Source organism: Camelus bactrianus, chromosome 19, assembly GCF_048773025.1.
Source record: "Camelus bactrianus isolate YW-2024 breed Bactrian camel chromosome 19, ASM4877302v1, whole genome shotgun sequence".
NCBI lineage: Eukaryota > Metazoa > Chordata > Mammalia > Artiodactyla > Camelidae > Camelus > Camelus bactrianus.
In genome coordinates this window covers 37359482-37384624 of record NC_133557.1, presented here as the reverse complement: position 1 = coordinate 37384624, position 25143 = coordinate 37359482, and the positions used below count along the sequence as shown (strand labels likewise).

Here is a 25143-nt window from a genome sequence, read left to right as displayed (position 1 = left end):
TGGGGGCAGAGTAATTGTGTTTCTTTATTTCTTTACTTACTTATTTATCTTAATGGAGGTGCTGGGGATTGAACCCAGGACCTTGTGCGTGCTAAGCACACGCTCTACCACTGAGCTATACGTGCCCCCCTCCCACATTGAGTATTCTTGACTCCCTTGTCAAATGTTAGTTGAACATAATTTATAAACATAAATTAGGTTTGTTTCTGGGCTCTCAGTTCTCTTCCTTTGGTCTGTGTGTCTGTTTTTATGCCAGTATCATACCATTCTGTTTACTTTGTAGTGTAATTTGAAATCAGAAAGTGTGATGCTTCCAGTTTTGTTATTTCTTAAGATTGCTTTGACTCTTTGGGGTCTTTTGTGGTCCCAGGCAAATTGTTTTTTCTTTTTTTAAAACTTTTTTTAATTGAGTTATAGTCAGTTTACAATGTTGTGTCAATTTCCCGTGTAGAGCACAATTTGTCAGTTATACACGAACATACACAAATTCATTGTCATATTCTTTTGTTTTTTTCTGTTTCTGTGAAAAATGCCAGTGGAGTTTTGCATTAAATTTATAGATGGCTTTGGATAGCGTGGCCTTGTTAAGAATGTTCATTCCAATCCATTAACATGGGCTATTCTTTGAATCATTTGTATCTTCCTTAATTTCTTCTGTCAGTGTCTTTTACAATGTACAGCTCTCTTACCTACCTTGGTTAGATTTATTCCTAAGTATTTTATCATTTTTGATACTATTATAAATGGGATTAAAAAATTTCTTTCTGATAGTTTGTTGTTAGTGTATATAGAAAGACAGCTGATTTTTGTTTTTTGACTTTTTATTCTGCAACTTGACTGAATTTGTTTATTAGTTCTAACAGTTTTTTGGTGGAGTCTTTATGGCTTTCTGTATCTAAGATCACATCATCTACAAACAGACAACTTTACTTCTTCCTTTCTGATCTGGGTACCTTATATTTCTTTTTCCTGCCTAATTGCTCTGGCTGGGACTTCCAATACTGTGTTGAATAGAAGTGGCAGGAGTGGGCACCCTTGTCTTATTTCTGATCTTTGAATATGATGTTAACTGTGGATTTACATATATATGGCCTTTATTATGTTGGGGTACATTCCTTCTTTATATAATTTGTTGAGAGCTTTTATCATAAAAGCATGTTGAATTTTGTCAAGTGCTTTTTGTATGTCTATTAAGATGATAGTATGACTTTATCCTTCATTTTGTTAATGTGATGTGTCACAGTGATTCGTGTATGTTGAATCACCCTTGCAGCACAGGGATGATTCCAGCGTGATCATGGTATGTGATCCTTTTAATATGCTTTTTTTTTGGGGGGGTATATATATATATTTTTTTTTATTGAAGTATAGTCAGTTTACAATGTTGTGTCCATTTCTGGTGTACAGTACAATGCTTCAGTCATACATGAACATACATATATTCATTTTCATATTCTTTTTCACCATAAGTTACTAAAAGATACTGAATATAGTTCCCAGTGCTATAGCAGTATGAACTTTTTGTTTATCTGTTTTCTGTTAGTTAGTGTCTATAAATCTCAAACTCCCAGTTTATCCCTCTCCATCTCCTTCCCCCCAGTAACCATAATTTTTGTTCCTATGTCTGTGAAACTGCTTCTGTTTTGTAAATAAATTCATTTCTCTTTTTTTTAGATACCACATATAAGTGATATCAGATGGTATTTTTCTTTGTGGCTTACTTAACTTAGAATGACATTCTCAGGGACATCCATGTTACTGCAAATGACATTTTTTTTTATGGCTCAGTAGTATTCCATTGTATAAATATACCACTTCTTCTTTATCCAGTCATCTGTTGATGGACATTTAGGTTGTTTCCATTTCTTGGCTATTGTAAATAGTGCTGCTATGAACATTGGGGTGCATGGATATTTTTGAATTAGAGTTCCCTCTGGACATATGCCCAGGAGTGGGATTGCTGGATCATATGGTAAGTCTACTTTCAGTCTTTTGAGGAATCTCCATACTGTCCTCCACAGTGGCTGCACCAAACTACATTCCTACCAGCAGTGTAGGAGGGTCCCCTTTTCTCCACACCCTCTCCAACATTTATCATTTGTGAACTTTTGAATGATGGCCGTTCTGACTGATGTGAGGTGATACCTCATTGTAGTTTTGATTTGCATTTCCCTGACAATTAATGATATTGAGCATTTTTCATGTGCCTATTGGCCATCTGTATATCTTCATTGGAGAATTGCTTGTTTAGGTCTTCTGCCCATTTTTGGATTGGGTTTGTTTTTTTCTTATTATGTTGTATGAGCTATTTATATATTTTGGAAATTAAGCTCTTGTCAGTCTCATATTTGGCAAATATTTTCTCCTATTCCGTAGGTTGTTTTTTTGTTTTGCTTATGGTTTCCTTTAAATATGTTTTTTTTTTTTTTTTGCCCCTTTTCCCTTTCTTCTCCGTCTGGAACTCCAGTGTGTACAGTCACACCAAGGAGATATTATGGGTTTGGTTCCAGACCACAGCAATAAAGGGATTAAAAAAAAAGCTATAAATCACAAGAAAACAAGTCTCATGAATTTTTGGTTTCCCAGTGCATATAAAAGTTATGTTTACACTATACTGTAGGCTATTAAGTGTGTGATATCATTATGTCCAAAAAACCACATTCCTCAATTAAAAAATATTTAATTGCTAAAAAATGTTAACCATCTTCTGAGTCTTAAGCAAGTTGTAAGCTTTTTGCTCGTAGAGGCCCGTGCCTTGATGCTGATGGCTGCTGACTGATCAGGGTGCTGGTTGTTGAAGATTGGGGTGGCTGTAGTAATTTCTTAGAATCAGACAGCAATGAAGTTTGCTGCATCAGTTGACTTTCATGAATGACCTCTCCGCAGCAGGCAGTGCTGTTTGATGGCATTTTACCCACAGTGGAACTTCTTCCAAAATTGGAGTCAGTCCTCTCAAACCCTGCTGCCGCTTTATCTAAGTTCATGCAACATTCTCAATCCTTTGTTGTCATTTCAACAACCTTCACAGCGTCTTCAGCAGGAGTAGATTCCATCCCAAGAAACCACTCTCTTTGCTCGTCCAGAAGAAGCACCTCCTCCATTAAAGTTTTATCCTGAGATTGTAGCAGTTCAGTCTCATCTTCAGGCTCCACGTCTGATTCTGCTTCTCTTGCTGTTTCCACCACGTCTGCAGTGACTTCCTTTAGTGAGGTCTCCAGCTCCTCAAAATCGCCCATGAAGTTTGGAATCAACTTCTTCCAGACCCCTGTTAATGGTGAAATTTTGACCTCGTCCTCTGAATCACCGACGTTCTTAATGGCACCTAGAATGGTGAATCTTTTCCAGAGGTTTTTAACTGGCTTTGCCCAGATCCATCAGAGGAATCACTGTCTATGGCAGGTATAACATTGAGAAATATGAGGCCTGAAAATCAAAATGACCCCTTGACCCACTGGTGCGGAACGGATGTTGTGCTAGCAGGCGTGAAGACAACATTCACCTCCTCGTCCATCGCCATCGCTGCTGGGAATGGCAGTGGGATTGGGAACTGCAGGTCTCACAGGTAGGCGGTAGTTGCTGCAGAAGTGAAGTTCAAGGTGGTTCTGAGCATCAGCGTGGAAAGAGTACGAGGAGCCGGGCCTCCCAGGGTCAGCCTGGCTCACAGGAGAGACCTGAGGCCGAGTGGACACCAGCACGCTCTGCCCAAAGGTGCCTCCCAAAGCCGCTACTTCACTTTAGTCTTGGGCCTTCAAAGAGCACTTAACCTTGCTCAGCTCCACGTGCTGGGGGGCCTTCCTCGGTTCTGGGCTTTCCTAACTTTCGCTAAGGATGCCAAGAGATTGTCGGCTTTAGGGATGATCGTGGTGGTTAGAAGAGTATCTCACTGGGAGCTGACACATAGTAGGTCTTCCCCCACCAGTTGCTGGGGCTCCTCCGGGCTCTGCTTTGCTTGCTGTCCAGGTGCGAGGCACGTCCTGCCGCCTTCCCAGGTGGCGTGGCCGCTGGCCTCCACGATGGCCCCCGAGTACCGTCACCTCCTGGTGTTCAGACTCGTATGGTCCGTTCTCTCACTGCCCTGTGTGATCAGTAGAGCACAGCAACATTAATGATGGAGGACTCCAGGAGTAGGTCAGAAAGACACTGCAGCTTCAACCTTGTTTTCTTGGATTGCTTGCTCTGTGAGACGCCGGGGGCCATGTTCTGAGGACACCCAAACCTGGAGTGTGCACGCTTGCTCCCCGCAAGGAAGGGACCCAGCTGTGGCACCAATTTGCCGCTCATGGGAACGAACCCCCTTGGAAATGGATCCTCCAGCCCCAGGTGAGCCTTCAGAAGAATGACGCATCAGCGAGCAACTTGCTGAACTGTCACAACTACGTGCCTCCGACCTTCTTATTACATGAGAAAAATAAACCACTAATTTGTCTAAGTCAGGGGTTGCCCAACTCTAACTCATGGGCTGGCTGCCTGTGTTTTATAAATAAAGTTTTATTGGCACACAGCCACACTCATTTGTTTGTATACTGTCTGCAGCTGCTTTCCCTCCACAGCGGCAGAGGTGAGTGTCGTGATGGAGGCTGTGGCCCACCGCCTGAGACTCTGTCTTCCCTGGCCCTTTGAGAGAAAGTTTGCCAATGCTTTCTTTGCCTAAGCCATTGCTTTCCCCCCCTACTTGTAGCTGAACACAATACGTAAGTGATGTGTGGTCCAGTCCACAGGACATTTGTTCTTGAAGAACCAGCTGTCTCAGTAATGGGGATGCTCGTGGAGAATCTTGTCAGAAAGACCATCTGGCTTACCTCTGCACTGACCAACAGCATCCGTGAGGAAGCAGAGTCCATCTTAGCTGATTCAAGAGACTTTAATGAAAGGACTTCCTACAGAGGTGAGGGAGAGTGAAGAGAGCACACACAGGATGCTGAGGCCCCCAGAGGCCCGCCACCACGGGAGCCATTGCCTCCTGCCGACCCCACTGGTACATTAGCATCAACTAATAATTATGGTTCAAGCTACTCTAAGAATTCAGATCCAGTTTGAACCATTGTGTCAGGACAAAGTTGGGTGCTGGAGCAATTAATTACCCAGAAGACGCAGCCTTCGGAATCTCTCTTGCTACAAGTCTACCATCTGAGCAATTGTGCAAAGGAGCCTGTGGCCTTGCTTGGCAGGACAATTACTGCCTCTCTGCTTGATTTTGCATGTATAAACTGCAAAAGCTTTTTCATCTAATCACAAATACCCAAAACAGGTTTTAGTTGTCACTTTTATACAGATTTTTAAAGCCATGAGTATTATATATAACTAACAGAGAAACAGAGTTTTTGTGTTTGTTTGTTTGTTTTTTATTGAAGTACAGTCAGTTACAGTGTGCCAATTTCTGGTGTACAGCACACTGTCCCAGTCATACCTATACATACATTTGTTCGTTTTCATACTCTTTCATTAAAGGTTATTACAAGATATTGAACATAGTTCCCTGTGTTATACAGAAGAAACTTTTAAAAATCTATTTTTATATATAGTGGCTAACATTTGTAAATTTCAGACTCCCAAATTTATCCCTTCCCACCTCTTTTCCCCCTGGTAACCATAAAATTGTTTACTATGTCTGAGAGTCTGTTTCTGTTTTGTAGATGAGTTCATAGTGTCCTTTTTTCTTTTTTTGTATTCCACAGATAAGTAATATCATATGGTATTTTTCTTTCTCTTTCTGGGTTACTTCGTTTAAAATGACAATCTCTAGGTCCATCTGTGTTGCTGCAAATGGCATTATTTTATGCTTTTTTATGGCTGAGTAGTATTCCATGGTATAAGTATACTACAACTTCTTTATCTGTCATCTGTCTTTATCAGTCATCTGTTGATTCACATTTAGGTTGTTTCCATGTCTTGGTTATTGTGAATAGTGCTGCTGTGAACATTGGTGTGCAGGTGTCTTTTTGAATTAGAGTTCCCTCTGATATATACCCTGGAGTGGGATTGCTGGATCATAGGGTAAGTCTATTTTTATTGTTTAGAGAAATCTCCATACTGTTTTCCATAATGGTTGCACCAGATTGCATTCCCACCAGCAGTGTAGGAGGGTTCCCTTTTCTCCACACCCTTTCCAGCATTTATCATTTGTGGACTTTTGAATGATGGCCTTTCTGACTGCTGTGAGGTGATACCTCATTGTGGTTTTGATTTGCATTTCCCTGATAATTAGTAATATTGAACATTTTTTTCATGTGCCTATCGGCCACTTGTATGTCTTCATTGGAGAATTGCTTGTTTAGGTCATCTGCCCATTTTTGGATTTTTTTTTTATTATTTAGTCATATGAGCTGTTTATATATTCTGGAAATTAAGCCCTTGTCAGTCTCATCTTTTGCAAATGTTTTCTCCCATTCTGTAGGTTGTCTTTTGTTTTATTTATGGCTTCCTTTGCTGTGCAAAAGCTTGTAAGTTTAATTAGGTCCCATTTGTTTATTTTTGCTTTATTTCTATTGCCTGGGTAGAGTGTCCTAGGAGAACATTGCTAAGATTTGTGTCAGAGAATGTTTTGCCTATATTTTCTTCTAGGAGATTTATCATGTCATGTCTTAAATTTAAGTCTTTAAGCCATTTTGAGTTTATTTTTGTGCATGGTGTGAGGGAGTGTTCTAACTTCACTGATTTATATGCTGCTGTCCAGTTATCCCAACACCAGTTGCTAAAGAGACTGTCTTTACTCCACTGTATGTTCTTGCCTTCTTTGTTGAATATCAATTGACGATAGGTCCGTGGGTTTATTTCTGGGCTCTCTGTTCTGTTCCGTTGATCCATATGTCTGCTTTAGTGCCAGTACCACACTGTTTTGCTTACTATAGCTTTGTAGGATTGTCTGAAGTCTGGGACAGTTATACCTCCAGCTTTGTTCTTTTTTCTCAGGATTGCTTTGGTAATTCTGAATCTTCTGTGGTTCCACATAAATTTTATAATTATTTGATCTCACCTGGTGATTTGCAGACACATCCATGCTGACTGTGACTTTGTGTACTGATGCTCTTACTGGGCAATACATGCCAGAGAAGGGCGGCCGTTCTCTTCCTTTACATGCTGAGACCCAGGCCCAGCCCCAGATACAGTTCAGATGTTCCAGAGAGGAGCCACAGGCTCCGTTCCCCAGCGCTCTGCCTGCAGTGTGAGGGCAGCTGCAGAGTGCCCGCCCTGCTCTGCATGCACTTGGTTGCCACTCCATCTAGTATTGCTGTTTAACAAGTTATCCAAGAACCAGCGCTGAGAACAACCATCTTACTAGGTTTAACAGAACTCAGCTGGTCAGCAAGTTGGGCAGAGCATGCCGGGGATAACTGCCTCTGCTCCCCGGTTTCCAAAGTCTTCTCTGGGAAGGCTTCAGTGCCGGGGGTGACGCCACACTTGGGGGCTGGAATCTTCCCAGCGCTCTTTTGCTCTCATGTCGAGTGCCTGAGACAGGAAGGCTTGAAGACTAAGACAGCGGACACTCACCCCTGGCTTCTCCACGTGGTTGGGCTTCCTCAGAACATGGCGCTCCCACCTGCTGACCTTCCCGTAGGCTGGCTCAGGCTCCACGTGCTGGTGTCCTGGTGAGCAAGGAGAAGCAGCGTGGCCTTTTTTAACCCAGCCTTGGAAGTCACACGGCATCTTTTCTGACACTGTCTGTCGTGCCAAGCAGTCATAAGCCCACCCACATTCAAAGGAAGAGAAACTAGTCCCCACTCGCCATGGAAGGGAGTATCAAATAATTTTAGAGTCATGTTTTAAAACCAGCATATTGGAAATGGGGGAGCAGTTTCATGTGCCTGGTAGAAAGTGGCAGAAAAAAAAGTGTAACATTTTCTCCTCTGGAGGTTGGAGTAACTCACCCAAAAAGATGCACAGCAGGCAGGCTGAGTGAACCTTTTAACTGGACTGCAGGGGTCAGAGCTTTAAACTCCAGATGATCCATGTGTGGCAGTGATGCTGTTGGTGTGACGGAGCATTATTAAAGAGCTGTGAGTTGGCCATTTCTCTACCATCTTTCTCTCCTGCCTAACATTTGAGACGCATTACAACCCTGAGGGGAGAGGCTTAGAAGATCATATAACTGCATCCTATTGGGGTGGTGCAGACTGAAGTGCTAAGAAGGGACAGGGTTGTGAATAAGGTGTGGTCATTGGCTGGTTCCCAAAGGAGATGGGGTGACCATCAGGCTGAGCAAACCATGAGTCCAGGAGCAGGAAAAGAGAACTTGGGGTGGACTGGAAGGGAAAGTCACATCTGTGAATAGCTTACAAGAGGTCACGGAGGGAAGCTTCGGTTTACTGGGATTGCAGAGGGGGAGGAATGAATATAAGTGAGGCCAGAGGTGGCAGTTAAATGCGGAAGAGACTTAGAGACCTTAGTAAGATCTCATGAGAAATGGGTTTAGGGTGTTGCTCTTGGTTTTTGGAAAGCAAAATAGAAAAGTTTCAAGGCTGACTGTGAGACCACCACGGACATAGACACTTTCCAGGTCATGTGATGGAGGGTCATAAACAGACATCAACACGGTCATGCTGTACCATGGAGCATCCCCAGGAGACAGAATTGGCCGCCCACATATTGACAGAAGCACTTCTCACGGTGTGGTCAGTGTGGTCGACTGTTGCTCCCATGCCTGCTAACATTCTGAAAGGAAATTGAGACCCAGTGGTTTCTGGATGTTGTGTGCCTCGTTGGCCATAGCAGGTTGGCCCTTGAGTTTACTTAGGGTTTTTACGTTCATGATCTCATTTATCTTACAAGCTTGTGAAGTTGGCAGGGAAGGTATTATCATGCCCATTTTGGGGATAAGGGAGCTGGAATTGGGGAGGTTAAGTGGCTTCTCCAAGCCAGGCAGCAGCAGGGCCAGGACTGGAATCCAAGTCTCATGCCTCCTGGTTTTGCTGGGACCTCTGGCCCCTGCCCCGTCGCCTTCCGTGCTGAGCCGGGAGCGCACGTGTGCCATGAGCTGGCTGACCCCTCTCCCAGTGGCAGGCGGAAGCGGGAAGGGTTTGACTGCTTCTCATAGCTGGAGTCCATTTCAACTTCAGCCTTCCTTCCAGACACGCACCCTCCCACTCCAAGCCCCTTGCACAGTGTTGCTGCTGCAGTTGCCAGCGTTTCAACAGCCGCGGGGGCCGCTGCTCCTTTTCTTCCCTCACTGACCCGTTGTCCACTGCTGCGTAACAAGCGACTCGAAACCCTGGTGGCTTAGAACCGTGGCCATTGTTATTTCTCACATTTCCGTGGATCAGCAATCTGGGCAGCTTTTCTGACGGTCTTGCCCGGGTTCACACACACGGTGGTGATCATCTGGTCATGAGGCTGGGGCTGAAGAGCCCAAGATGCCCTCACTCTTATGTCTGGTTGTTGGTGGGACCCCTCCATTCTCCTCCAAGTGGCCTCTAAGCCTTCAGTAGGCAAGCCCGGCTTCCCCACAGCCTGGCAGCCTCGGGGTTCCAAGAAGGTGAAGGTGGAAGCTGCAAGGCTCTTTAAGACCTAGACTCATGAAAGCACCCAACATCACATCCATCATACTCTATGGGTCAAAATCAGAAAGCCAGCCCAGATTCAAAGGGGTGGAGAAATGGACCTCAAAGATGGAGTCTTGATGGGAGGGGCAGCAGTGTCCCTCTGCAGAGGGGCATGGGCTCACTGGGGACCATTATTGATAACGATCTGCCACAAGGATGAGCCAGCACATGCCCTAGAAGGAAAAAGCAAGACTCTTTTCTATTACAGCACTTGCATATCAGCCGGTGTTGTTCGGCGGTGCACGACAGAAACAGGCTCAGCTAACTTAGACAGAACACTCATACAGCAGACGGGCATCCGGAAGCTCCCCGACTTGATGGGAGCATTTTGCAATGAGACCTCAGAAGTGATGGGAAGACGGCAGCCCTGGGGGTCTCCGAAGCAGGGATCGACGGACAGCCTTCATAGGGAACTGCCACTGGGATGACTTTGTTCCATCTGATTTTTTCCTTTGGGGTGGGGGAGGTCTTTGTGTCACTTGGCTCAAGATTCGGATTCCTTGAGGATGTAATGTACAGCCTAAGGAACACGGTCAGTGGTGCTGTAATAACTTAGTATGGGACAGACAGTTACTAGACTTACTGTGGTGATCATTTCATACGTACACAGATGTCAAATCATTGTGTAGTACATCTGAAACTAACTGTATTGTACATCAACTATTTTTCAATTAAAAAAATGTTCAGATTCCCTGGGGAGCTGACTTGGGAGATGTTCCCACTGCCTGGGTGGGCGGTGGGGGCAGGGCACCTTGATTGGCCCTCATGGAGTGGGGTTGGGGTGGTGTCCCAGAGGAAGACTGAGGTGCTGTGTAAAAACTGGGAGAGGTGCGAGGCAGGCAGAAATACCAGTTGTCTACTGACTTCTAGTGACTCCCTGAGGGAGCTTAATTGGATCTTTGGGGCCTGACAGTGACTAATGTATGAACAATGTCATTTTATCTCAGTGCCTCCACTTCCTCTCCCACCCCAATCATTAAAAACAATCATTAAAAATCTTTTTTTTTACTTTTACATTTCATGCAGAATGTAAATTTAGGTTAACTTCTGTCTCGCTGGACGTAACTTCTTAAATGGAAGTTTTCCCAAAGGTTCTGTCAGTCGCCGTGTTTTGTTCTCAGTATCCTCGCTGAGCCGTTTAGCCCCTGTCATGATGTCAGGCCTCCCCTCCCTGCAGGTGACTCCTCCGTTTGGCACTGGCCATGTCCAGCCTCCCATGAGAATCCTCCACCCAAGTCCACTAGACTCAGCCTGCTCTCCCTCCAAGACGTACTGTGGCAGGTACCACACAGTGGCTCCCTCGGCATCAATTTCAACCCCCTTATGCACGTCTCCCTGTTCTGTAAAGTCTGGAAAGACAGAAATGACTTTTTTTTCCAAACTCCCGGGCAGCTGGGGAGCCACACTTGGTTGAATCCCTCCAAGCAGGCCCATCCATGTGAGACACGGGTGGCATGTGGACGCTGCGTCCGTGTCAGAGGCTTTTGGTCCTTCTGCGGCAGCGTGGGAGCCTCTCCTGGCCGGTCCTCTAAAGTCACAGACTGTGCGTGGTGACAGCAGTAGGGTGTCTGCTAGAACATTCCCGTGGGCAGGTTGGAGTTATCTCCTGGCTGCATCGCTCCTGGCCCTATAGCAGCCAAGCTTCCTGGCCCCATGGATATTTTGTGAGACAGCTAATGGAATAAACCTTTTCTGCTTAAACTTGTTAGAGTGGATTCTGTTGTCCGCAACTAAGAACGCTGCCTGATGTGCACACTCACTCGCTCCCCCAGTGCTGTGGTGGGAATGTTAAGCCCTGTGCCAGGCTGTGCTTCCCCCAGCAGTGTGTGTGTGAGCTGCAGCTGCTTTGTCCTCTTGCCAGCACCGGGTTTTGTCAGCACTTTATTGATGCTGGTAAAAGAAACAATATAATTTTTAAAAAATGATCCAATATCATCATGTGACTGTGGGTGGGAGACAAGATATTAACACACACACACTGGTTTTTAAAAACTTTGCGTTGTAGTTTTTTCAAAAAGCATGTTTCTTATTAACACTAGTTAGGTCTTTTGAGTCCAGCTCCTCATTTTTGGGACCTATCTTGTCACAGATGAAAAATTTAGGAAAGTCTTCAAGGTATTATTTGATTTAAACTAGAAAAACCTCTCCGAATCTGTGGGTAGCTTCTCTAAACGTTCCCGTCTCCTCCTTGGGTGGGCGAATGGACTGTGCACGGAGCTGTCTCCTCACCCGTCCAGGACAAGCGACAGAAACTAGCTTCGTATCCCTGAATTGCCCTGCGAATGTGGGAGGAGACCAGGCGTAAAGTGGCTCAGGTGTAGAAGTTCGGTCCCACGACCGGCCGATAATTCAGCCGTCATTTTCATGTTGAATTAGGAAGCACATTCAGAGGTAAGAGGCATATGGTTAGCAGCTAATTAACGGCCTTGGTGGAATTCTTATCAATTCAGGAGACTGCGCTAATTTGAAACCGCTGCCAGCTCTGTCTGTTAATGAGCCGTGCTCCGTTCCCTCCACCCTTCCCCTAAGTGTCCTCCCTGACCCCTAAGTCTGTTGCAAAGCTAAATGAGTGTTCCGACCTGCCAGGGCTGGAGTCTGACCTCAGCACAGCCCTTCATCCACTGGGGAATTTCCCGTTTCACTGTCTAAGGCAATGATCTCAGCACACGATGGCTGATGTCCAGAGAAATCCTTTTACAAAGAGACCAGGGCCCAGTGTTGTGTTGTGTTTGCTGGTGTGTGTGTGTGTGTGTGTGTGTGTGTGTGTGTGTGTGTGTGTGTGTGTGTGTGTGTGTGTTGGGGGTGGGGGTGGGGAGCTAGAGGGCAAGGTGGCTGCTGAAAGAGGCAGGGGCTGCTGAGGTCACTCATTCCAAAGAACCAAGTAAATTGCTTCTGGATAGTCCATCATGTCGACAGTTCCTGTCTCCTTTCCTTCCCTCCTTGGTGCTGACAACCGGACCCTTTGGGACCCAGTGGCTGGCGCAGGACAGGCGCATCCTGAACCGCTCGGGTCCGAGCATCTCATCCTCCGCAGACACAGGAATTGCATTCACTATCTTGTGCTCCATGTTTGAGACCAGAAGTCGGACTCTTCATGTCAGCTTCGGTGGAGGGAGTCTAAAGCATATCACGTGGCCAGGCCCAGATTGAAGGGATGGAGAAATGGACTCCACTTCTTGAAGGAAGGAGCTGAAAAATACTGTGACCACATTTCCTCCACCTGTGGCAACTGGTGACTGCGACAGCTAACTCAGCAACGGGATAACCTCTGACATTACATTTAAAAAAACCCTCTAAATCTCCATCTCCAGGGTCACTCAGAAAAGCAATGTCTTGCTAAGGCAGGGAAATATTACAGGAAGGAGGTTAGATAATCTCATTCTTCTCTTCTAATTACCCAGTTGGTTTTGTTCCAAAGGGCCAGCCATCATCTCCTCGAATCCATCAAGAACTCACAGCCTCTGGTCTTACTGCTCCATCAAGGAAGAGCAATACGTTTATTCTTGTCTTCATTTCTTAACTGCTGAGGAAGATGTTGCTGAGTTTTAAGGGGTGATAATTAATCATGCCTCTTCCCCTTCCATCTTTGGAATCAGTTGAGAAATAGATGCAAGCAATGGGAACTGGAGATCAAAATAGCAGCTCCGGTGCGGGCAGCCCTGGACCAGGGACTGTGGTTTGGGCTGCGGCCAGACCCAGCTCCCTGCCTCTCCCTCTCAGGGCCTGGGATGCCCGTGGCGGGGACCTGGGTCTGCAGAGCAGGTCCACTGGCTTGGCCAGACGGAAGGAGCACTGTCGCCTCTCACATCTGAGGTCATGGATGTCAGAGGGATCAGGGCAGGGCTTGGGTACACGGAGAGAGGGGCCCCCGGGCTCTGTGTGCCTGTGGCTCCTTCCTTCCTCTCCTCACCACCAGGCAGCTCCGGCCCTGCTCTTCCCTCGGGTAGGAGTGAGGCGGCGGAGCATGCAAGGTTAGGTGGAAGCTCTCCTCCAATACTTTCTGTTCTGATTTGGGGGCACTTTTTCTGTATGCATATATTTTTAAAACCTCTCGTTGAAGCAAACTATACCTATAGAGAAGAGCACACATCATAAACGTGTGGCTCAGTACATTTTCCTCAAATTAAAAACACATATAAAACACCAGATCACAAATCAGAAAATTACCAGCCCTCTAGAAGCCATATGAATCCCTCTCTCTCTCCCCCTCTCTCTTTGGATCTGGCTTCTTTTGCTCAAAATTGTGCTTGTGAGTTTCCCTATGTTGTGTATAGATGCAGATGGTTAATTCTCTTTGCTGTTTGGTATCCTGCTCTGTGAATACCCTGTGATTTACTTACCTATTCTACTGTTGATGGGCATGTGTGTAGCTGCCAGATTTGGCTGATTAAAACCATTCTAATATGTGTATTTCTGACTGATATGTCCCTGGAGCTATCTTCTGGGCCCCAGCTACTCCGCCTCTAGAGATAGAGCCGCCAAAATGCTTAGCGATTTTAGACACTGAAGACTGTTTTTCAGAGTGGAACCGTTTGGAGCTCCCGCTGGCCACATTGTGAGAGTCCCAGCTGCCCATCTCCCCGCCTCCTAATACTCTGATGTCCTGTAGATGAGGGTGAAATACCAGGGGAGGGAGAAAATGGGTCCCTCTATAGTTGAAAATGGAAAACATTTTTAAAGAATTTAAAAAAAAATGCAGCAGTCCTTATTTTTTGATGCATTTCAAAGTAAGTTGCAGGCAATTAACAGATGGGGGTCTTATCAGGGGCAACACCACCCTACAGGCAGGAGACTGATTTATGATCTAAGTTTAGAAACATGAGATGCTCTCAAAATCTCACTCAGCTCTGTGGAGGAAGGGTTTTGTGGACAAAACGTTCCCTGCACAGAAAATGTGATAAAGCACCAAATTAGTGACTGCAGCGATGAAGTGGGAGTGTTTACCCTTTCCCGCGTGCCAACAATGTGCTCCTTAATTTGAAAATAGGGTACAAAGTGTTAGCAAGTGAAGAAGAGAAATCGTTCATCACTCAGCTTGACATATCTCCTTTGCGGCAGAAGCAAGAAGAGGGAGCCTCTTTGCTCCATTTATTCTGGGTTTCATCTGACTTCTCTGAGAAAGGACCAGATGCTCTAATGAGGGGTACCAGACACCGAGGATATCTGGAGATCAGGACAAAGCATGCTGACAGCTTTCCCCTCGAGAAGCCCACCTTCCCTCCGAGCTCCCCAGAGCACTCCGTATGCACCGCCCAACAACAAGGCTTATTATCGCTTTCTGCAAATGGTAGGAGAGCGGTGCAGGGAGGCTGAAAAGGCTCACTGGAGGCTACAGGGGAAGCTAAATGTTCAGCTCAAAATAGAAACTGAGAGCTCTGGGAAACTCAGACAGCCTGAGAGGGTCCTTTAATCTCTGGACCCTTCTGTGTCTTTTTAGACAATAAGCCTTTCCTTGAAAGTTTTTTTTCCCTCCCTTAATGACAGAGCTGCCAGCTCTCCCCCAGGATATTGTAAAAAGGTGACATTTAACAGTGGAAATTGAAACTCTAATTGACTTCTCCAAAAGCAGAGAAACAAGTGGCCTGTATTCCTTCTCTTGGCCCAATGTTTTTAGCTGTCCCCTTGGGTTCTACCTTGAGGGAAGCTGAGGAGGCAAAACAGAACAGTTCACTTGCGTGGATCTAGTCACACACTCGAGATGGTTTTTACCGTGCAGCGGGAGACGTGGAGAGCCCAGCCAAGTAGACAGAGGTTTCACGTCACTAGGCCCTGGGAACAAGGCAGCCCCAGAATCTCTTGCAGTGATACAAAAAGAGCTGGCGGTGAATCCTCCATTTCCAGATCTCGGTGTATGGGGGCCTGTGACTATTTGGATTAGTTGTGTTACTTGCTTTGGCTAGCAGAAACGTGAGCAACATGTACTTGTGCAGGAGCTCTTGCCTTCTTGTTTGCAGTCTTTGGCATGAGAAGAACATGCCCCAGGGGGCCTGCTGGTCAAGGAGAATGAGGGACACCTGCGGCCTGGAGCCTAGCCCCATGGAGCCCTGCCTAGATTGGCTAACCCCTAGCCTCTTTGCCACTATGTAAGCAAGAAATATTTGCTTATTGTTGTGAGCTTCTCAGTTTTGTGGTGGTTTGTTATGCAGCACGTTATGTTATAGCTGACAGATACAGGGCCATTGAATGGAAAATAGGTAGAGAGAGATTCTTGGTGTGCTGCGAACAAAATTTACGAAAGTGTTCAGCTTGAAATTGTCACATAGCAAGCACCCAGTAACTATGAGAGGAACTGAATTTAACAGAGTGATTGTATTTCATGTATTTGAAAAAGAATAGAGTGAACCACACTATATGTTCTGAAAGTCTTCCCTGCCTGTTGATGTCATCCTTTTAATAACCGTAACTTTCATGAATCTTTTTTTCTAATGGCTTCCCCCCCCCCCCCCATCTCTTCCCTGGTCAGTATGTTGACATCTACCTACAATTCAATACTGGGCTGAACCATGAACACTCATATACCCACCAACTAGACTCTACAAAATTAACATTTTGCTGTATTTATTTTGTTACGTGTCTACCTCTTCATCCTTCTATCCATCCACCAATCTATCTTATTTTTAAAATACATTTCAAAACAGATTGCAGCTATCAGTACACTTCTCCACATGGAGACTTTTGACAAATACATATACCCATCAACCCTGAAAGTTTCTTCATGTCCTTTCCTAGGTAATCTCATCCCTACACCTCAGGGTAAAGACTATTTTGATTTTTTTCATTATAGATTAGTTTTGCCAGTTTTAGAACTTCATATAAATGGATTATACACTATGTAGTCTTTTTTTTTTTAACTTTTTAAAATTGAGTTATAGACTATGTAGTCTTTTGACATAACATTTTTGATATTCATCCGTGTTGTGTCTATCGGTAAGGATCCTCATATTTAAATGAATAGTTACACAGGATCTTTGCAGACTCTCTTTACCTTCAAAATTTTGGCTTCTGTGATGTGTATACGGTTACAGTAACCACTGCTGAATAATACACTTGTACCCAACATCCTGCTGAAACGGCTTGTCTGTCAGAGACCTTGTTCTTCGGTTTTCATCCCCGCCTCTCCCCCGGTTTAGGGTTGATAAATCTTTCAAAATTGCTGAGGAAATTTATCAAGATTTGTCCCATAGGCACAGTGCTGTTGATTTGCTGAGTTCAGTAAAATGTAGGGGCTGACCCAGCTCTTAGGATTCACGGCATCTGACTTTTCTCCAGGGGTCGTCGGTGGTTTATCCTTCACAGGCCTCATAACACGGCGTCCACACCGCGGGCGCGTAGCGGGAGTGACGGCCAGGCCTGGCACGTTGTCCTTCCTCTTGGCTCTGCCCAGCCTGGGCGACCGGAGTCCACAGCACTGAGTGGGAAAAAATGAAACTAAATAAGAAAAAAACGACACTTCCTCCACAGCAGCTGAATGCCAGTGCTCAGCCTATTCGACCACTTACACTTAGCTTGCGGTTTTTAACTAGGCTGTTTCTAAACATCAAAGCCACACTCAGCTCCCGGCTCCGTTCAGGGACAACGTAGAGAAGCAGGAACTACGTCTCCCAGAATCCCTCTCCCCGTGGACTTCCGGGTTGGCGCGGCGCGGACTTCTCGCGATCCTTGGAGGGCGGAAGTGACGCAACACGAGCGTCGTCCTCCCCGCGAAGGGCGAGTGCGGGGACCGGTGCTGTCTGGTGGTTGCGGCGTCCCGGTGGGCTCCGTCCGGCTGCCGTCCGCTCCCCCGACGTCTGGGCCTGGCTGCCGCCCCGCCGCCTCAGCCCGGCCTCTGACACAGGCCCAGCCGCGCATAAGCGTGTCGCCAGCCTCCTCCCGCACACGCGGAAGGTCGCACCCCTGTAGCAGGTGCCCCGTTCTGCTGTCTCTCGCTTGAACCCTGAGTGGATACACTCACCTCAGAGGGTGTGCAGCTCTGACTGCTGGCTCCTCCTTTTCCTTCCCAACATCCTGGTTTGGTTCCACACTCCACCACGTAGCGAGGTTAGGGAGAGCGGCCGAGTCTGGCCTCAACGGTGACTTGGTGAACCTGAGCCGACCCTGGCAAGGGTAACGGCCACCGTCCTGGCCAGTGAGATGGGGCGAAGTCACTGAGGGGAGAATAGCCCCTTCCAGTAAAGAGTTAAGTGTAGGAGAAAATGGCTCTTTTTGTTGTTTTTCTACTGAATGTTGCCCTAAGGTGGTGTGCCACAGGGGTCACTGGCCTTAGAGAAACGTGCAGCAGGGTGGAAGGAGGGACCTTGGGTCCTTGGAGACTCACTGGGCTGCTCAAGGAACCAGCCCTGGAGTAGCTAACTCCTTCCTTTTGCCTGGGACTTCTCGCCTTTAGTACTGTCGACTGAAAAAAATGCATAACTTAAAAGTTGGTAATTATTTTATTCTGTGGATTTTCTGAGGACTTGAAGCGCAGGAAAACAGCCTCTCAAATAGCTCTCAGGGACTGCTCCAAAGAGGTAAGGGAGGAGCCAGGATATATAGGAGTTCTTATAACGCAGACCAGGTAGTTGGAACATCAAAAGATTACTGTTTAATTACTGTTTAATTCTTTAATTAAGAAAACCAGATATCTCAAGTTAAGGAATTCAGCCCTTTTCTATGTGTGGGCAGGTGCAACAGTCTGGGCTCACTGAAATCATGCCTTTGCTACACCCTGTATCTAGGGACAGTGTCCTGTCTTTCCCATCCTGTGTCCCCTCAGGGTGCGTCATTAGGGGTCACTGCAATGGCTGAGGGCTTGGCAGCAGGCAGCCCGTTTTTCTCCATCCGGTGTTCCCCAGGACTCACCGTTGAGGGCAGCCGTAGTGGCTTGATACTGTTTACTGACATGTCAGGCAGCATCGTTCACTCACAGTACTAAAAGTCCTGTGTCCTGGGAAAACCCTCAGTTCTGAGTGTGCCGATGGTCCCTTCGAGCCCTGCCTCAGGACTTCTTTAATGGGAGATGATTCCCCTTACTGTTGAAACCCTTTGAGTTGTGGCTGTTTTTGATACTTATAGCTGAAAGCATTCTGAATGATACAGGGCAGTAAAAGAATATGCCTTTTGTTTCTGACAGCAGTTATAAAAGAGGTATTCTTTTTTTTTAGTATCTATTTTTATTGAAATACAGTCAGTTTACAATGTTGTGTCAGTTTCTGGTGTACAGCACAATGCCTCAGTCAGACATGAACATACATACATTCTTCTTCATATTCTTTTTCACCATAAGTTACCACAAGATATTGAATATAGCTCCCTGTGCTATTCAGTATGAATTTGTTGTTTATGTATTTTATATATAGTAGTAAGTACCCGCAAATCTTGAACTCTCAAGTTATCCCTTCCTACCCACTTCCCCTCCTGGTAACCGTAAGTTTGTTTTCTATGTCTGTAAGTCTGTTTCTGTTTCATAAATAAGTTTGTCTTTTTTTTTCTTTTAGATTCCACATATGAGTGATATCATGTGGATTTTTCTTTCTCTTTCTGGCTTACGTCACTTAGAATGACGTTCTCCAGGGCCATCCATGTTGCTGCAAATGACATTATTTTATTCTTTTTATGGCTGAGTAGTATTCCATTGTATAAACCACAACTTCTTTATCCAGTCATCTGTTGATGGACATTAGGCTGTTTCCATATCTTTGCTGTTGTAAATAGTGCTGCCGTGAACATTGGGATGCATGTGTCTTTTTGAATTAGGGTTCCTTCTGGATATATGTCCAGAAGTGGGATTGCTGGGTCATATGGTAAGTCTATTTTTAGTCTTTTGAGGAATCTCCATACTGTTTTCCACAGTGGCTACACCAAACTGCGTTCCCACCAGCAGTGTAGGGGGGTTCCCTTTTCTCCACACCCTTTCTGGCATTTCTCATTTGTGGACTTTTGAATGATGGTCATTCTGACTGCTGTGAGGTGATACCAGAGTAGTTTTGATTTGCATTTCTCTGATAATTAGTGTTATTGAGCATTTTTCATGTACCTATTGGCCATTCATGTGTCTTCATTGGAGAATTGCTTGTTTAGGTCTTCTACCCATTTTTGGATTGGGTTGTTTGTTTTTTTCTTATTGAGTCGTATGAGCTGTTTGTATATTCTGGAAATTAACCCCTTGTTGGTTGCATCTTTTGCAAATATTTTCTCACATTCTGTAGGTTGTCTTTTTGTTTTGCTTATGGTTTCCTTTGCTGTGCAAAAGTTTATAAGTTTAATTAGGTCTCATTTGTTTGTTTTTGCCTTTATTTATATTGCTTGGGTAGATTGCCCTGGCAGAACATTGCTGAGATTTATGTTGGATAATGTTTTACTTATGTTTTCTTCTAAGAGGCTTATAGTGTCTTGTCTTACATTTAAGTCTTTAAGCCATTTTGAGTTTATTTTTGTGTATGGTGTGAGGGAGTATTCTAACTTCACTGATTTATATGCTGCTGTCCAGTTTTCCCAGCACCATTTGCAGAAGAGACCATTTTTATTGCATTGTATGTTCTTGCCTCCTTTGTAGAAGATTAATTGACCAAAAGTTTGTGGGTTTATATCTGGGCTCTCTATCCTGTTCCATTGATCCATAGGTCTGTTTTTGTACCAATACCATGCTGTTTTGATTACTGTAGCTCTGTAGTGTTGTCTGAAGTCTGAGAGGGTTATTCTTCCCAGATTCATTCTTTTTCTTCAGTGATGCTTGGCAATTCTGGATCTTTTGTAATTCCATGTAAGTTTTAGGATTATTTGTTCTAGTTCTGTGAAAAATGTCCTGGGTAATTTGATAGGGATCACATTAAATCTGTAGATTGCTTTGGATAGTATGGCCACTTTAACAAAATTAATTCTTCTAATTCATGTTTGCTCATCTTTTAAAATTAAGGTATACTTGACACTATATTAGTTTTAGGTGTACAACATACTGGTTTGGTTTTTGTATATATTGTGAAATGATCACCACAGTAAATTTCCATAGCATCTGTCACCGCACACAGTTACAATTGTGTGTGTGTGTGTGTGTGTGTGTGATGTATCATCATAGTTTTCATTTGCGTGTCCCAGGGACTAGTGATGTTGATGGGAGAATGCACCTTCCCATGTGCGTGCTGGCCATTCATAGTGGGATTCCTTCAGTGGTAAAGATGGAAACTCAGGAAGGGGATGTGCGTGGGCTGTGGAGCTGCATTCCCCTCTGACACACTGAGGCGGGAGCGGCAGCCCAGCTGGGGACTCATCTGAACAATTCAGAAGGGACAACCTGCCCTTCGGGAAAAGTGGGTATGGCAGCCCTGGGGCTCGGTTCTCTATTGGCTGCTGACAGCGTGCCCACTGGGGAACTGCCTGCTTCTTCATTTTGAACTTTGAGTGCCCTTGTTGCCCATACCTGGTGGCCTCAGGGTAAGCCTGGGTTTGGGAGCTCGCTGGGTTCTGTTTTATCTGCTCTGCGTTAGCAGTTCCCCCAGCTCATCCATCATGTGCCAGAGGAAGCCTGTTGTATTTTCTGATCCTCCCAGAGAGAACAGAGCTACTGGCAGCTCTATTAAATGTAATTTCACTTACATATGAGAGCAGTGTGGTCTGGAAAGGACACAGGTGCCAACTTGATGGAGATCCCAGTGGCTCAATCTGGTTCACTTCAAGCAAGAAAATAATCATCATAATAGATTATGACCCAGAGAATAAAATAAATATCCATCAGTCCATGCTGAGATAAATAAGTGATTAAACAGAGACAGAAATGGAGGCGGAAGGGAAAGCTCATCCTTAGAGCAGAATTCCAGCTGTTCAGGCTAAAGGGGGTGACTGGACTAGAAAATGACCCTTTAGCACACATCACACTGATGGACCATGGGCGGCTGCAGAGGCTGTGGAGTGAAGTATGACACACGAAACAGGATATTTGCAAAGCCTCAGAGTATCTCCCCGCAAGACGCTGATTCATTACAAAGGGAGCAGCAGCAGCTCTGCGGGGGAGAGACCCGGTGGGCAGCACCTTGACCATGTGGCCAAGGGCAGCGGCCCCAGTGAGGGGCCTGGCTGGCACCGTGTGCCCCGGTGTGATGCACTGAGCGGGACATCAGATCACTTCTGCCGAACAGCCTCGACCTAACTGTGAGAAAGCATCAGGCAGACTGGAAGTGGGTTCTGGGGTCACTCTGCCTCTGTTCATACCTGGCCATCCTGCTTGCCAGCTGTGCGACTTTGGAAAGTCACCTCATTTCTGCTTGCCTCAGTTTCCTTGTCTGTAAAACGAGGTACCCAGCTGGTGTACAGCTCAGACGGTTATCATGAGGATTAAATGTTAATTTAGTTAATTAAGTGTGAATACATGCACAGTACTGCAGCGGGGCCTCGGCGCAGAGTAAGGGCTGTGCTGTTACATGCGGTTCCATGTGACACCAGCAGCATCTTCTGCCGACCTTAGGGCTATTTTCTTTCTTTCTTTTCTTTTCTTTTCTTTTCTTTTCTTTTCTTTTCTTTTCTTTTCTTTCTTTCTTTCTTTCTTTCTTTCTTTCTTTCTTTCTTTCTTTCTTTCTTTCTTTCTTTCTTTCTTTCTTTCTTTTCTTTCTTTCTTTCTTTCTTTCTTTCTTTCTTTCTTTCTTTCTTTCTTTCTTTTCTTTCTTTCTTTCTTTCTTTCTTTTCTTTTCTTTTCTTTTCTTTCTTTTCTTTCTTTCTTTTTTTCTTTCTTCTTTCTTTCCCTCTCACTGTGCTTCTGGAAGCTTTCTGATGCAGGCCCTGGTGCTGGTTCCTCCTCCAACCAGCTGTTTTGCTCTAAAAGCATTTCCCACCCCACCAGCAGGCGGGTGAAGCCGCACCAGCACCTGTGCCTTAAGGGTTGTCCACTTTTGAAGGAATCAGAATAACTGTTCTCTCACTTAGCATTGTTGGAAAGACAGAGCTCATGTCACCATAGAACTTTCTGTGGCTAGTTTCCCTTATTCCCAGCATGGAGTCCAGACCTTTCTGGGCTTGTGGAGACCTTGTAGTTTTGGGGGGGTTGGTGTGGATCTGCCTCACAATGACCTGTCTGAGCTCTCACCCCATGTCACATTTTAGCATCTGTTTGGCCAGTAAGGCTGCAGCACACACACCAGCCTCATTCCCCACTTGGCCTTACCTTTGATGTCACAATCTGACCTGCGGATATTAATCTGGCTACAGCTGCTCACAGACCAGACGGCAGAGTCAATAGGACCACCACAGTAAGATGTGGAAAAGAATTGACCATCAACCGAAGATCAAAGCAGGGGATGGGCCTCAGGCAGGCCAGTTCAAGGAACTGGGTCCAGCTCAGGAACCTGCCGTGCCACACCCTCTCAAGCTGTCAGAATTCCAGAGCTTCTCCGTGTTCGAGGACATCAGCCATCACATCAAAGAGGAGGGGGCCCAACTGGTAAAGAAAGTCAATGCCATCTTTCAGCTGGACATCACCAAGGATGGGAAGATCATTCTGCAGTGGACCATCGATCTGAAGACTGGTTCTGGGGACACGTACCCAGGACCCGCCAGGCTCCCAGCAGACACTGTCTTCACAATCCCGGAGCCTGTCTTTATGGAGTTGGTTTTGGGCAAAATGAACCCTCAGAAGGCTTTCCTTGCCGGCAAGTTCAAAGTGAGTGGCAAAGTTCTGCTTGGCCAGAAGCTGGAGAGGGTTTTCAAAGACTGGGCTAAATATTAAGCATACAAAACTACCAAGGAAGTGATCAGAACTTCTCTCTGATTAGAATGTTGAGCAGAAGTCATGCTTAAACTGAAGATTAAAACAAAAAGTATTCAATATTTTTACTCAAATCCTTCCTATTCAAGTTTGATTAATTTTCCTGCTGATATGTAAATTTGGAGTGAGGGTTCTAGAGCAGTAAAGAGTGTTGGAGTGTATTACCCAAAATCTTTGTCTTTTTCTTTTCTTAGATTCATTTATGCCATCATGTGGTAGGGTCAAAGCCCCAGTTAGAGAAATGCGTGGTTTTGACAGTTGGATTTAAATGCTCCGATGATTGATTTCCTGAAACTTTGTTTTGTTTTCAGTCGGGTGCTTTGGGAAGGAAGTGGTGACCGTCCTTGGGCAGGTCTGCATTCCCATTGGTAGCTCGGTCCTTCGAGGAGACTCTAACACGGGCTTGCGCAGCTCCCGGCAGGGGTGCGCCCCAGCCGTGTGGGTGGAACAGGGCCATAGAGGGCCTGCGCTCCTGGCACAGCATGACTTCTGACGGGTTTAATTCCAGGGGAGTCAGAGGGCCTGAAAGGTGTTTTAGGCTACTGGTTCTTAATCCAGAACGTGCATCGGATTACTTGGAAGGCTGGGGGAACCCAGACTGCTGGGACCCCCTCAGAGTCTTAGCTCTGGGTGTAGACCCGGGAGATAAACGTTCCCAGCAAGTTCCCAGGTGATGCCGATGGGACCACCCTCGCAGAGCTCCCACTCTGGTTCATCCGCAGCCTCAGTGTTGATCATAACCACTCTGCTCTAGACCAGTAAGATGCTGCCAGTTTTAAAGGACCTCCTGCAGACAGATGACATAGCCCTCTTGGGGGCCGTTTCTGGAGTGTCAGGAGTTTGTGCACTGAGCATTTTACAAAATCAAAGATCAAGCTGGGAGATTTTCCCTTCTGGGAACCCTCTCCACGCGTGGGGAGGACTGGAATGAAGCAGCTGCCGCCCGATGTGGCCTCCTCGTGCGTGGGTGAGTGTGTAGGTCATTCGTTACCACGTGATCAGCGTAGGTTAAATACACGCAGCGTCGGCCCACTGAGACCCGTGCGGAGGCTTCATTAAAATGGCCACGCTCAAGCGCATGCCTACCAAAGGGCCCAGCCATTCCTCGCCTAGGTGTTTTCCCAAGAGGAAAGCATACGCACAGGCACAAACATTTATACATGCATGTTCGTGATCGCCCCAAACTGGAAATAGGACAGGTGTCCATCGGCAGGTGAGCGGACTGGTCTGTCACATCCTGGAGCACTACTCAGCTGTAAGACGGGGTGAATTCTTGATGTGCCCGCAACAAGACGACGGCGTCAGAACTTAGCCGAGTGAAAGAAGCCGGAGGGCACCACGGACGAGCCCATTCATGTCACAGTGGAAAATGCAAACGCACTGACAGAGCAGTGGTTGCCAGGAGGTGGGACAGGGAGTGAGGGGAGGGGGTCGGGAAGGGGCGTTGTAAATGGCCGGGAGGAGACTCGGGGCGGTGGGTACCTTGGTCGTCTTGATGGTGGGGTGGTTTCACAGGTGTGTGTGTCGGTCAGACACCACGTTGTACACTTCACGCACACGTAGGCAGTTTGTTACGAGTCAGCGTAAGTTCAATAATGCTGTTTTAAAAGCCTGCTGTTCTCCATTCAAAATGAAGTCTTTATAAAGGGGCTTTAAAACCCGATCCTTCTCTCAGCCTGCTCCTCTGACCTCATCATGCCCGCCTTCCCCCTCACTGATCTGGATGCCTCTGCAGAGGACTTCCTAAAGTCTCCAGGACAAGGCAGAGCGAGGGCTCATTGTTGACAGAATCTCATTCTCTCTGAGGGCAGTGAGGAGACCGTCCTTGAGCTGACGCTCAGCTCCGTGGTCGGGAATCGTGGTCAGGAGTGGGACACGGGG

General features: G+C 46.0%; 1 protein-coding gene across 1 annotated transcript; it reads left to right on the top strand.

Moving 5' to 3' along the window:
• The first annotated feature begins 17041 nt into the window (after window positions 1–17041).
• SCP2D1 (SCP2 sterol binding domain containing 1) lies at window positions 17042–23423 on the top strand. Its single transcript, XM_074347817.1, has one exon. The coding sequence runs from the start codon at window positions 22753–22755 to the stop codon at window positions 23221–23223; it is 471 nt and encodes a 156-aa protein (XP_074203918.1). The 5' UTR covers window positions 17042–22752; the 3' UTR covers window positions 23224–23423.
• The last annotated feature ends 1720 nt before the right edge of the window (window positions 23424–25143 follow it).